Source organism: Filicampus tigris, chromosome 6 (genome assembly GCF_054856515.1).
Source record: "Filicampus tigris isolate MCC_2025a chromosome 6, RoL_Ftig_1.0, whole genome shotgun sequence".
Lineage (NCBI taxonomy): Eukaryota > Metazoa > Chordata > Actinopteri > Syngnathiformes > Syngnathidae > Filicampus > Filicampus tigris.
In genome coordinates, this window is record NC_141222.1 from 28399098 (window position 1) to 28412838 (window position 13741).

Here is a 13741-nt window from a genome sequence, read left to right on the forward strand (position 1 = left end):
AACCCCCAAAACGGCATGGTTGGTCAACCATTAACAGTGCGTCATCAAAGAGCGCAAGCCATTTTCAACACTTTAGTTTGGTCAGTAATTTGTAAAAATAACACCAACGGGTGGACAGACCATTAGTATAGATTGTTGTGAAAAAAAAAAAAGACATTTACCTGGTTGTGACATAGGTTACTCCTTTCCGGCCCGACGCCAGCGATATTATACATTGTGTCGTTGTATTTAGTATACATTAAAATCTTAGTACTTTATTTCCAAACTCTGTGGGTGGTATTGCATGAAACACAAGAGAAATACGTATATTAGTTTCGTATGATTTAAAAAAAAAAAAAAAAAAAAATTTGAGTTGCATGCTTTTTACTGGACAGCAACGCTTACACATACTAACATTTTGTATGTTTTCATTTGATCATTCTTTAAAGCAAAGAAGGAAGAGAAAGAACCCTGAAACTGCATATTCCACATCACTTTATTGAGCCACATTACATTTACAACTACAACGTAGAGTAGATAAATATACACTAGTTTTATATACACACACAGAATAACTGATAATATATATTTAAAATAAAAAGAGCAAAGTAAGAAGTAAAGTTTGTTAAAGTCCATTGACCCATCCAGTCCCACTACTCAGTATGTAGGTAGCTACATGACATGTACTGTGTGTGTATGTGTATGTACAGGCAGGGTGCAAAACTACGCTTTGATTTTGAAAGCAAACAATTGCTTTATTTAGTCACAATTACAAACAACATACAAATGAGTCTGACCATTAAGTACAATCTTTTATGGGTTTGAATTGCTGGCATTTATTATGTACACATTGCAGTAGTTTAGTTTCTCCACTCAAGCCCACTTTCACACAGAGGTCCTTTTTGTTCGATTAAAGATGGGGATGACAGAAGAACAGCAAAAGTACATTAAGAGGAATGTCAGGAGAACCTCGAGAGAATAAAGGAAAAGAAGTCAAAACAAGATCCGATTCAAGACAGAAGAATATGACAAGAATGACAGACAAACAAGAAACGACTGACAGGCACCTCAGAATGTCATTCGGACATTCAAAAGAACATCGTAGGAATAACAGAGGACTGAGATCAACAGAAGAATTATTTCTGGATACAGTGAACACGGTGCGAACCAAACTTGGAGAGACAACCAGCATCCAGTGGAACCCAGTGGCTTTCGTTTCGTCGAGTTTATTTTTTGTTCTTGTTGTGCGTGAACTGTGACGATTTTCCGGCAGCCCTACTAAACCAGGTTGGAGAACAGGAACGTGGAGCCTTTCAGCTCGTCTTGATCAGGAACTTCCAGGTTGACGTCACCGGAGCCAAAGTTGAGGCCGCCGAGCGTGCCATACTTTTGCTTTGGCTCCTTCTCGCTTTCCTCCTGCGTGGGGAAAACGGTCACCAAGTATCCGTCCGAGGTATCGGGAGCTCTTTTCTGAGAATACGACCAGCGGCCGTCATTTAAAGTGTGAGCGGACTTTACAGCGTGACTGGGATGCAAAATGGCATCCGCGTTCAGTGGGACGCCACTGAGTCGAGGTCCCCTCAGGTCAGCTGTCACCCCCCTGGAGGTCGAGGGCAGCTGGAGGTCCAGGTCAGAGCCTCTGCCTCTGGGGATGTGGTACTTCCCGGTGAAGTCGTCAATATTGAGGTCCGAACGTGCGAAATCCACATAGCGGCCCAAGTCGGCGTCCATCGAGGCCTTGGACCTTCCCACAAAGCGAGAATGAGTCAAGTCATTGTCCAAGTCGAGCCCGGGTAGCGGCACGCCCGAGCCACCGTGCAACGACTTCCTGAAGTTGAGCGTCGACGTGTCCACATCCAGGTCCGGAGTCCTGAGCTTGGCGTTGGTTCCTAACACACTCACATCCGGTCCGTTGAGGTCGATGTCATCCATGTCTAAATACGGCATTGTCGGCTTCAAATTTGGACCCCTCACATCGGGGAAACCGAGATCCAGACCCTGCGCACCTCCATTCAGGTCTGTGTCATACCCTTTCGGCATCTTCATGTGGGGCCTTCTGTGTTTTGTGTCCGGGGCGCTCCAGTCCATCCTTGGGGATCTGAGGTCCATGTTTGGCAGGTCTGCCTTCGGGGTGTCCCAAGATCCTTTGACTTTCGGTGCTTTGACATTTACGTCAGCGTTGGGTCCCTTGAGCTTCCCGTTGTATTTGGGTGATTTTACGTTTGGTCCGGACAACTCCACGTCTGGAACTTTCAGATGCGGTTTCCTGTATTTGCCCGATGGTCGTCCGAAATCCAGGTCTGGCGCATCGATATCAAAGTCTGGACCATCGATGTCTGGTCCATTCAGGGTTGGCCGATGGACTTTGGGAAGTTTTACTTTGGGCATTTTCATTTTTGCTTTGGGTGAGCCGATGTTGATATCGGGACTGTTGACGTCGAGTCCGCCTTTGAGTTTTGGTGCTTTCAGGTTTAAGTCTGGAGCATTGAGGTCCAACTTTGGCGCATTCAGGTCCAGTTTGGGGCTCTTCAGGTCCAGCTTTGGCACACTCAAGTTTGGCTTCTGGAGTTTCCCACCAATATCAAGATCCAAGTTCGGTTTGGTACCTTTGAGGGTGACAGTGGGAGCGTTAATATCCAAATCTGGAGCATCTAGATCAACATCCAGGTCTGGACCTTTAAGGCTCGGACGCCTCAGTTTAGGCATCCTCAGCTTGGGAAACTTAAATTTAGTTTTCGGTGACCCAATGTTGATGTCTGGAGTTTTCAGATCTAATTTAGGAGCTTTCAGGTCCGCGTTGGGCAAGTCCAAATCCGGACCATCCAAGCCGCCTTTTATCTTTGGAGCTTTCAGATTAAGATCTGTACCATTCAGATTTGGCAAATCCAAATCTGGCCCTTTGAGGTCTAGTTTGGGACTTTTGAAATCGAGTTTTGGCATTTTCAGATCTGGTGCGTTTAATCCACCGCGGAGATTAGGGCCACCGAGGTCCATGTTGGGAGAGTTAAGATCCAGGTTGGGACCATCTATCTTCGGACCAAAGAGATCAAAATCTGGCATGTTCAAATTTGGCTTTTTGAACTTCCCATCAAGATCAACATTTGGCATCCCTAAATCAGCGTTGGGACCTTTGAGTTTTAAAGTGGGTGCGTTGACGCCCATGTCCAGACCATCTAAGTCCGCGTCGATGTCGGGACCTTTCAGGCTTGGACGACCGAATTTAGGCATCTTTAATTTGGGCATCTTCAGTTTTGCCTTTGGTGAACCCATGTTGATGTCAGGAGTTTTCAGATCTAACTTGGGCCCTTTAAGATCTGCATTAGGCAAGTCCCATTCGGGGCCATTCATGCCACCTTTGATCTTAGGAGCTTTCAGGTTCAAGTCTGGACCCTGCAGATCTGGCAAATCCAAGTGCGGGCTTTTGGCGTCCAGTGTCGGGGTCTTAAGATCAAGTTTAGGCATTTTCAGATACGGTGCATTTATTTCACCATGCAGGTTAGGACCCCCGAGGTCCAAGTCAGGAGAGTTAAGGTCTAGGTTGGGACCATCAAACTTCGGACCCTTGAGGTCAAAATCTGGCATATTTAAACTCGGCTTTTTGAACTTCCCGCCAATATCAACATTTGGCATCCCTAAATCAGCATTGGGACCTTTGAGTTTTAACGTGGGTGTGTTGATGTCCATGTCCAGACCATCCACGTCTGCATCGAGGTCAGGACCTTTAAGGCTTGGACGCTTGAATTTTGGCATCTTCAGTTTTTTAAACTTAAATTTGGTTTTTGGTGATCCAATGTTAATGTCTGGAGTTTTCAGATCTAACTTGGGCGCTTTAAGGTCGGCACTGGGCAAGTCCAAGTCAGGGCCACGGATTCCACCTTTTAATTTGGGCGCTTTCAGGTTCAGGTCTGGGGCATGAACATCGGGCAGGTCCAAATTTGGGCTTTTGAGGTCCAGTGTGGGGGACGTAAGACCAAGTCTAGGCATCTTAAGATCCGGTGCATTTAACCCACCTCGGAGGTCCAGCTGAGGAGACTTGAGGTCTAGGTTAGGAACACCGAGATCATAATCAGGCATCCCCAAATCAGCTTTGGGACCGTTGAGATGGAATTTGGGTGCGTTGATGTCCATGTCCAGATCATCCAAGTCTGCATCAATGGCAGGACCTTTAAGGCTTGGGCGGCCAAATTTGGGAAACTTTATTTTGGGCATGTTTACTTTGGCATTTGGTAGGTCAACATCCGGCGAGTTCAAATCCAACTTGGGAGCTGTAAGGTTTGCGTCCCAGTCGGGGCCATCGATGCCGCCTCTAAGCTTTGGAGCTTTCAGGTTCAGGTCTGGCCCATCAAGATCTGGCATGTTCAGTCTACCAGAGGCCAGATCCAAATTTGGGCTTTTGAGGTCCAGTTTCGGGGCCTTCAGACCGAGTTTGGGCATTTTAAGGTCAGGTGCACTGACTCCACCTCGGCGATCGAGACCACTGATGTCCAAGTCAGGATATCTGAGGTCCAGGTTAGGACCGTTAAGATCGTAATCTTGCGTCTTCAAGTTTGGCCTCTTGAATTTTCCATCAATATCAACACCTGACATCCCTAAATCAGCGCTTGGACCATTGACTTTGTATTTGGGTGCATTGATGTCCATGTCCAGACCATCAAAGTCTCCATCAATCTCAGGTCCTTTAAGGCTCGGGCGACTAAATTTAGGCATCCTTAATTTTGGCATGTTTGGAGCATCCATGTCTAACCTGGGACCTTTGAGGTCCAAGTCAGGACCATGAAAGCCGCCTTCTACCTTTGGACTTTTCAGACTCCAATCGGTTGTCTTCAGACCTTTGACGTTCGGCTTGGAAAGTTTGACATCCGGGCTCGAAATGTCCAGGCCGGGTAGATCGGCGTCAAAGTCTGGAACCTCAACAGTTGGTAAACCAAACTTTGGCATGAAGAACTTAGGGGCTTTGTACTTTCCAGAGGGGACCTTGGAGCGAACTGCTGGGGTCGGCACGCTGACACCCTGGAGTTGGGGATTTGGCACGCCGAAATCACCTCTGATCGTGGGCGCTTTGACGTCAAAGTCACCCGAGGGGCCGTCCACGTCTAACGCGGACCCCCGAAGACCCAATTGGCCACTCTGACCGTTCAAGTCAAACCGGGGCGCATTTAACCTCGATGATGGTCCGGCTAGATGCATCGTGGGTGATACGTCGTAACCATCCACATCAAATTCTGCATCGTCGTGAGAGAGGTCGTACGTTGGGAACTGGCCGCCAGCGCCCCGGAGGGCCGTCGCGGCGTCGTCTCCGTCGTAGTCAATTGCAGAGCCGAGTCCAGCGTGCGCCCTATTCGGACTGGTGCTCCCCAACCGACTGCGACCGTTCAGCGGCTGCGGCACCCGCGCCCGTCTGCCCGCTTTCGCCTGGCCCACGCCCAGAGGCGGGAGGTTCAGGTTGGCCCCCTGCGCGAATGCTCCCGACGCGTAGGCGGCGCGACTGCTCTCCGAGTCAGCGCTGAAGCGCCTGCCAAGCGTGTTGGGACTCAGGCGTCCAAAGTCCACCCCCAGACGGGGTAAGTCTGAGTCTTGCTTGGTCTTGAGTTTGCCGCTGCGAGGGAGCGTCTGCACAAAGTCTCTCAGGCTGTCGCCATCGGACAAGTCCTTGCGCATGAAGCGCTTGATTTTGGCGTTGTAGAGCTTGCTGTAAGAATCGCGCAGCATCTGCCAACAGACAAGAGTGTCGTGTGACTACATCGGCGGTCTACGGGGGGAGAGCAAGTTTGACAAATGAAGTTCCATTCAAGGTTGCTCTCGCAAGATCTGGAACAGCGAGCCCTCACCTCCGCAAATGTAACGATTCTACACGCGGCGACCGAAGATACCGCCAAAGTGCTTGCTAATAGCAAAGTAGTGACTGGTATTTTTTTTCAGTGCTGTCAAAAGACTCAACGCCGATTTTTTTTACGAAGCTTTGAACCGTTATTTACTTGAGTCAAATCTAGGAATGAATGTGGAAAAAAGTACATTTGTCTGTTCTAATAGCTTTCTTTGCTCCTTGAATACCATTCTTTTCCTGTCAAATACAACAGTTGAACCATACACCAAAGATGCACAACAAATATGCTATTGGCTGTGCAAAGTGGGCAAGTTATTTTGGATTTCTCCAGTAAGTGTCCAAGTAAAACCACGTAAAAGTCCGTATTTGCCATTAATCGCGATTCATCTTTTGACAGCCCTATTTTTTTCCAGGTTGCCAAGCGGCAACTGACGGACTGCGCGTGCCAGCGTCCTCACCCTGTGAGGGTTTTTCTTCCCCAAATCAAATCGTCTGTATGCCATTTATTTTTAGGGGGGTTGCAACTCTTCATATTTCTCAACATTTGGGGTGGAGAAGAAAGTCCTGCCGAAGCGACTACTTTACCATCTCAGGACTGACGGGAAACTGGTCGAGGTTCCCCATACTCTTGCTCATGTTGTTCCTGGTGAGCACTTGGATTCTGTCATCGTACGGCTCCATCAGCTTCAGGACACCCATCACCTCATCTTTGGTCAGTTGGTCGAACTTGATGGTCGCCCCAACCACTTCATCCCCTGAGGAACGCAAATCGACTTTGATTTGTCAGAGCGGTGCCAAAACAAATTTGCAAAAGTGTCTCAGTTCGCCTCTTAAGAACCCCCGACTAAAAATAGCTGCTTGAAATTAAAAAATAAAAGAAATACATAAATTACAAAACGTACATCCCATGTCTTTTGGGGCCTCTTGAGAGATTTTTGTGGGTCAACTCATGATAGACATGCCGACGAAATGTCATGTTGCTGGCAAAAGTGGCTCCGGAAGCTGAATTTTCCAAAAATTCATGAGCCCACATTTTAAGGTTTGCGTTTTAAGGCAAGTTATCCAACGTCATGATTCGACCACGAGCACGGATGAAAACCCAAATCTTCGTTTTTTTTTTTTCTTTTGTCCATCAGTCTCGCCAGCATATGTGGTTCACATTTCGGAGCAATTGAGCAAAATCTGAAGGAGAAGTTTGCCTTTCAAGGATCCCCGCTAAAATGGCCAAGAGAAGCCAAAGACAGAAGCTTCAAACCAAAACGGCAGATTTCTTGTGCCTTTCAGGCACGGTTTTATGAGATTTTTTGGGGGGGGGGCTGATTTCAGGGGCTGAATTTTCCCCAAAGGTCAAGTGAAAAAAAAACAAAAAAACTTGTCTCAAATGGCCGCTTCAAACCAAAACGGCTGACTCCGTGTTTTTTCGGGCGTAGCTTGAGATGTTTTTGTCTTTTTTTTTTTTGGGTGGCGTCTACTCAAGATACACATACTGACCAAATGTCATGTTGCTAAGTGAAACCGGTTCAGGGGGGAGAATTTTCCAAAAACGACACAAGATGAGTTGTCGGACTTGTCGTCTAAAATAATCCCCGAATGGCAAAGCTCCCGTGTCTTTTTGGCCATGGCATCTTGAGACTTTTTTTTGTGGCCCTTCTCATTGTAGACATGCCTACCAAAGGTCATGCTGCAACCTCAGTGAAACACAGAGCTGGAGTTTCAAGGCGTTCCACTCGCGAGCAACATTTTGAGGATGCTTTTTAACTTTTGATCAGGATGCGACACGGCTGTCAAATGCGTTAGCGAACTGCATCGGATTTGCCGCAAAGTGAGACGGACAACAAAAGATGGCATTCCGAACCTTCCCTCAGCTCCTGATTAGTTCCGTCGACGTCATCGATGTTGGCAATGACCAACGCTCCACGCTCGGATCGCTCCAGCGTCAGGGCGTCCGAGAGTCGGCGCCGACTGAACTGAGACGCCTGCGGGGGGGGGGGAGTGGGATTGCAAACCTTCAAACACAAGAACTCAAAGGCAATGTTTGACTTTGCGAATGTTTGTTACCATTGATGAGCGTGGATCTTGTGTCACCGTGAAGAATGAACCTGTGGGACAGGACGCAGAAAAGTCTCAAGTCTTGAAATGTCAAAGCACTCACGTTCAAGCGATGCAAATGCTTTATCTGTCTGTCGGTTTGTTTGTTTGTTTTTTAAAGAGAAGCGTGCTAAAACTGTTGTTATTTTACTTAGTGACTTAGTGCGAAGTGGCTGATTCAGACCAAAATGGCCGCCTTCTTGTTCAATTGCGGACACGGGTCCTCGGGACTTTTTGGACAGCTCCTGTTACGATAAGACACGTCGATCGGTTAAACCGGTGACTCTTTTTTGGGGGAGTGTGACAGAGCGCGAAATGGCTGCAAAATCCCTGTTCAATTTTGGACAATGGTCCTTGAGACTTTTTGGGTGCGTCCTGTTATGATAGACGTCCATCCAGTTGCGCGTTGACGGGTTGAAGCGGCGTCGGGGCCAATTTTTGCGTTCCATCTTTCTGGCGGCGCTACCGAATTGTGTGGTTGAGGGCCCCACAAATGGAGACATTTCCATCCCAAATGTCGAGAAAAGGCCCGAACAAAGTCATTCCTTCACCCGAAGAAGAATCCAAAAGTGAGCGCGTGACTTTCGGTGGGAACAAGCGAGCTAAAAAAAAGCAAGGAGGCGTGCCACGTCGGTGCCACGTCGGTGCCACGTGGGAACGTTTGCCTCAGGCAGGAATGCGCGGCGGAATGTCGGCGAGGACAAACCAGTTTATCGGGAGCGTCATCGTGTTTTGGGGCGTTTCCCGCCGGAGCACAATTGAGAGTTTCTTTATTTTGATCGGCGCTCATTAAGCGGGGTATGCGCGCAATGCGCCGCGCAATGATTACACAACACTCCTTGCGGTTGGAAAAGGATCGCAAACACTCCCCCGGGCAGCGATCCGCATTGCACAGTGTCCAGCGTCATCACCTTTGGATACATTTGCCTCCATTGCCTTTTGTGAGACGCTGCACGGAATGAAGCGGCCGCTGAGTCTCCGCTAGAAGCAATGAATGACAAAAGTATTGGCGCACCTCAAAACGCCATCCATCCATCCATCCATCCATCCATCCTAAAAGAAAATGTCTTAAGCATAGATGGATGAGAAGGTGATGTGTGCAGAAATGCGCAATAAAATGATGCAAATATTGATGCTGTATCATAAAGAAGAATGACCATACAATTGCAGTGAGGCAATGAAAATATTTAAAATATATTTCAAAGAAAATGTCTGGAAACCTAGTAGCGCTGCAACTACCAATTATTGATTATTTTGTCGATTAATCAGATTAAAAAAAACAAAACAAAAAAAAACATTAACTTCTGTGTTTTTCTTCAAAAAACAACCAAACCAACAAACAGGACATTATTTCAAATTGGCAGTGCAGAAAAAGCACAAATGTGAATGAATTATGATTCAGTCACAGATTGGGCTGTCACGTTCATCAGAAAATTGGCCAAAATGTGGATTGTTTTTCAAAAGTAAAAGCAGATGTTGCAAATGTCTTGGATTAAAAAAAATAAAAAAATAATCGCAGAATATTTACTGCTGAAAGGATTTGGCCATTTCAACTTCAACAAGGTCTCCAAACGATTATCAAAAATAAATAAGTACCGATGGCAACTTTTGCCGATGAAGCTGTGACAGCGGTTCGCATCTCATTTTTGGGTGCGGAATCCAAAACTGATCGCAGTTTTTTTTCTCTACCACGACCCGCTTTTGAGCTATAGGACCCCCGTTTTCTGAAGGTATCGTGAAATGAATGGCCATGCGTGTCATTGCGACACTAAGATGGAATAGTTTGAAGCTTTGAAAATGAAAGAAAAAGCGCCGAAAAGGAAATAGAAGTTGTCATTTTGGAATCAGCATGCCGATTTGAATTTCATCAGCATCAAAGTCCAACTCAACAGAGTTGTCTTTTCAAAAGGATTCCCCCGTGTAATCGATTCATCGTTGTGCCTCTAAAATGAAGGTTGCGAGACAAGCGACGCCTCCGATATTAAAGACGATGCACCCTAATTTGCACCTTCTCATTTTGCGGGTTTCTTTGTTTCACGGCCAAACAAAATGACGTTCATGTGACACATTTTGCACAAATCAAAAACGTTCCGTTTCCTTCACAATACTAACATCCTTATGCGGTATCGATACCGCATTGTAAGTGGGGATGCAACGATTCACGGCGGCCCCGATTCGATTGTCTTTTCGGTCGCCGATTTTCGATCGGATTTTTAAAAAAATTGCTCCCGTGCTTGTCTCTGTGCACGAGCGTGGTGCTGCAGCCGTCCACAAACGCAACACGCAACGACGTTTGGCGCAAGCGCATCATTTGATGGACACATTCAAAACGTGCTGTGCGTCTGGAATGAAAAGAACCTTGAAAAGACATCATTTTCCAGATCGACTCGATTTTCCAATTAATCAAATGGATTATTCGAGCAAATCGATTTTAAATCGATTTGAGATTCATATCTGGGATATATTTGATCCGCCATTGTTTTTTTATGGGAGGGTGGGGGGGACTTAACGTATCAAAAGTACTAGTGGTATCGGTATCAGTGACTACTCAAGAATTGACAACTCGCGCTGGTATCGGTCTGCAAAAAAAGTGGTCTCAAACATTCCGAATTTGGACATATTCCTCACTGGGGCCGAGCCAAAATCAAAAACAAGCGAACGTGCGAAATCTCCGAAGAGAGTCCCAGCGCGATCCCGTTTTGCCGACATTCAAAGCAGGACAGGAGATGGCCGCGCAAACAAGTCGTCCGTCAAGTCTCCCTTCAAAGCAGGCTGCAAAAGTTGCATTGGCCTGACGCTGGCGTCCACCTTTCTCGAGCAAACGTTGCGCTTTTCGCTCGCCGCTGAGCACAAAGTACAAGCCTGCCGGCAATACAAGAACGTGTCCGTCCGTCCGTCCGGCCGGCGCGCCGCAACAAAATCAACAAAATCAGGAAAAATCAACAAAAATCAGCCAAAATCCACCAAAATCACCAAAACCCCAAACTGACCTGACGCACCATCGGCGCGTGTGCGCGGGCCGGAGCGGGAGTCCGTGTGTGTGTGTGTGCGCGCGCAGGGCGGGCGGGCCGGAGTGCAGGGCAGCGGCGGAGAACTGGTGGACCACTTGAGCACCTGAACGCAGACAAACAGGTTAGACACGTGACGCAAGCGCCACGCCCCGGCGAGGCGCAAACACACACACACACAGGTGAGATGACAGGAGGTGCACGCACACACTGGGTGTGTGTGTGTGTGTGTGTGTGTGTCTGGCTCCATGCGTGGAGAGCAGGGGCGGAGCCATGGGTGTGCACAGGCCCACCCACATTGACACAAATGATTTATTTCTATCTGATAGACTATTTGGAGTGGCATAATCGCGGTTGTCTAAGGAAGATCCGACAAACCGTATTATTGGCTTTGTCATTTGATTTGAATTTGCGATGTGCCGGGACAGGAGGATTGTGCTCGTTGTGGGAAATATTCCGGCCCACCCTGATTTTTCCAGGCCCGCCCATTCGCCAGGTTCTGGCTCCGCCCCTGGTGGGGATGCGTGTGTTTGTTGTGCCTGGTGTGTGCGCACGTGTGCGTCTGGCTCCACATGTGAGAGTTGTGCATATTGGTGTGTTCTTTGTGCGTGTCTATGATGCGTTTTTGTGCCGGCGTGGAAGAGCGTCGGTGGGCGCCTTTGCGTCTATGGTGAGGGGGGGTGCGCACATTTGGATTTGCCTTTTGTGCGTGCGTGCGTGTCAGGGGCGGTGCCACGGGTGGGCCTGGGTGTGCACAGGCCCACCCACATTGAGAGACTGCCCACCCGAAAAACGTTGACATTTTTAGTACATGATTTTTTTAATTGGCGCTCTGTTGTGTTTTTATTTGATCGAATATTTACGACGGCATAATTGTGGTCGTCACAGGAAGATCCGAACTTCATGTTCACTTTCTCATTTGATTTGAATATACGCTAACCGTATGGCGCTCAGTGACGGAAATATTCAGGCCCACCCACGAGCCGCGTTCTGGCTCCGCCCCTGGTGCGTGTGCGTGTATATGGTGCAAGAACACCGGTCTGTTATGTATGTGTCGAACGCCGCACCCCGGCGGGTGTTAATTGCGGGCGTCGACGGTGAGTCAGCACGATGGCGCGCGCGCAAAAGACGACGCACCGCACGAGTGGCTGCGGCGCCGCACGCATGCCGACGGCCGTTTTGCTCCGCACGCGAGCGTCGCAAGACTTCATTTGGCCCAAAACACGGTGGCGCCGACGTCGTTCCAATTTGCTGGAAATCGGGATCAAAATCTTCAGAGGAACTCTTGAAAGGCTCTGAAAGCAAAACGGAGGAGCGGCCGTGGCATTTTTGGGCGCGGCTTTTTTTTTTTGGTGGGTCTCCTTGCGAAAGACACGCCTCGCAAATTTCATGTTGCTAAATCACACTGGCTTCAGAAGCGGAATTGGATTTGATTTTGTTCAAGTGGAAGTCAAGCCATCAAGTCATATTCCATCAACGCAATACGAATCGGAAAGTGGTGTTTCAGCTAGTGACGGCGCATAGAACGTATTATCGCAAAGAATTTTGGGGGGTCGACTTCCCCTTTAAAGTCAGGTTGCTGCAAAAAAAAAAAAATTGGCAAAATGACTCCTTTTGATGTCATTTCAGACTTTCCAGTGGATCCCCTCAAAATAAATCTGCCAACCTACAAAGTCAGGATGGCTTCTGGAGCTCAATTTCCGGGTTCAAAAAAAAAAAAAAGAAAAAAAAGTTGACTTTGAACACGACGTCATCACATTTCCATCTAACGCAATGTGTGCACAAGAACAAGTTAGTCTTGCGACGCCACATGTTTTCAAAACGCACAAAAACAAGTCACCCTGCTCGCATTCGGATCATGACAGCACAAATGACCAGGGCGTCGCGACAAAGCCAGGGTCACCCGGTGACTGTCGCAATATTTGGCGCGCCCCCCCCCCCCCCCCAAATAGTGACCAAGAACAAATGTGGTGACTTTTTTTTTTTTTTTTTTTTTTTTGTGGTACATGGAGAATTGAATCGGCCACATCCCCACCCTAAGGCGAGCGCACGTAAAAGCTTCCGATGCATTTCCCCACGCTTCTCATGACACTTGAATTCCAAATGCTGCAGCTCGGCTTACCTTTGAGCGGTTGGGGTCGCGCAGTCCGGCCGGGGCTTCAAAGCGGCTCCGGACAGCCGGCCGGCTCGGCTTTTCCGAGTCGCGGGCGGAAATGCTGCGGTGTGGGGGCGGGATTATGCAAATGAGGCCACAGAAGACAAAATCAAAAATGCTTTGAATTTCACTTGAAGGGATCGGAGGAAGAACTTTGGACACTAATCTCGCGTCGCCCTTTCAAAGGTCTTCAAGTGAAATGTTTCAACGCGATTGGGATTTCCTTTCCCACAAACCAGGCAACTCACCACTCCTCGCTTGTACTTTGTGCTCATCGGCCGGCGTGACTCAAGACAGGAAGTTTGGGCGTCTCCATGGCGATGCCAAACGACAACACGGCACGTGGGGCACGGCGGCAACACTCACCGCCGGTGTCAGCCAAACCAAAAAAAAAAAAATTGCGGTCAGTGCCTTGACTTGGCGTGAACAACACCAGCTGACTCACCCAAATAAATAAATAAATCAATAAAAATTCGAAATAGTGTAGTATGGCCTTTTTCATTGGAACGATTGCAATTTCTTGCGTTCACTCAGCCGTGCGAGAGGCGACATCAAAGAGTTGGGGAAGACACTTTTGTGGAAAAAGGCGGCCGCCGCCGCATCAGGTACGGACGACGCCTCTGCCTCGATTTGCGGCCGCTTCCTCCCCGACCGACACCATACGAACATTTCAAACTCGATACCGGT

The 13741-nt window shown here is 48.1% G+C and overlaps 1 protein-coding gene across 2 annotated transcripts; it reads right to left on the bottom strand.

The window, feature by feature from the left end:
• Positions 1-457: 457 nt before the first annotated feature.
• LOC147146609 (uncharacterized) lies at positions 458-13660 on the bottom strand. 2 transcript variants are annotated; one of them, XM_086034782.1, is made up of 7 exons: positions 13303-13660; positions 13022-13115; positions 10891-11005; positions 7862-7902; positions 7659-7779; positions 6389-6558; positions 458-5688 (listed from the first exon to the last, which is right to left on the bottom strand). In XM_086034782.1, exons 4-7 carry the CDS (start codon positions 7862-7864, stop codon positions 1258-1260), a joined length of 4725 nt encoding a protein of 1574 aa, XP_085890908.1. In that variant the 5' UTR covers positions 7865-7902; positions 10891-11005; positions 13022-13115; positions 13303-13660; the 3' UTR covers positions 458-1257. The 2 variants fall into 2 exon arrangements, with proteins under 2 accessions (XP_085890908.1, XP_085890906.1); XM_086034780.1 differs by having other exon boundaries at positions 10882-11005.
• Positions 13661-13741: the final 81 nt, after the last annotated feature.

Bases quoted from the DNA above. Each gene is read 5' to 3' on its own strand.
- LOC147146609 (XM_086034782.1), bottom strand. The intron at 6,559-7,658 runs GTTCGGAATGCC...TGCGTTCCTCAG, and splicing joins TAATCAGGAGCTGAGGGAAG to GGGATGAAGTGGTTGGGGCG. The intron at 5,689-6,388 runs GTAAAGTAGTCG...GTCTGTTGGCAG, and splicing joins TTCCCGTCAGTCCTGAGATG to ATGCTGCGCGATTCTTACAG.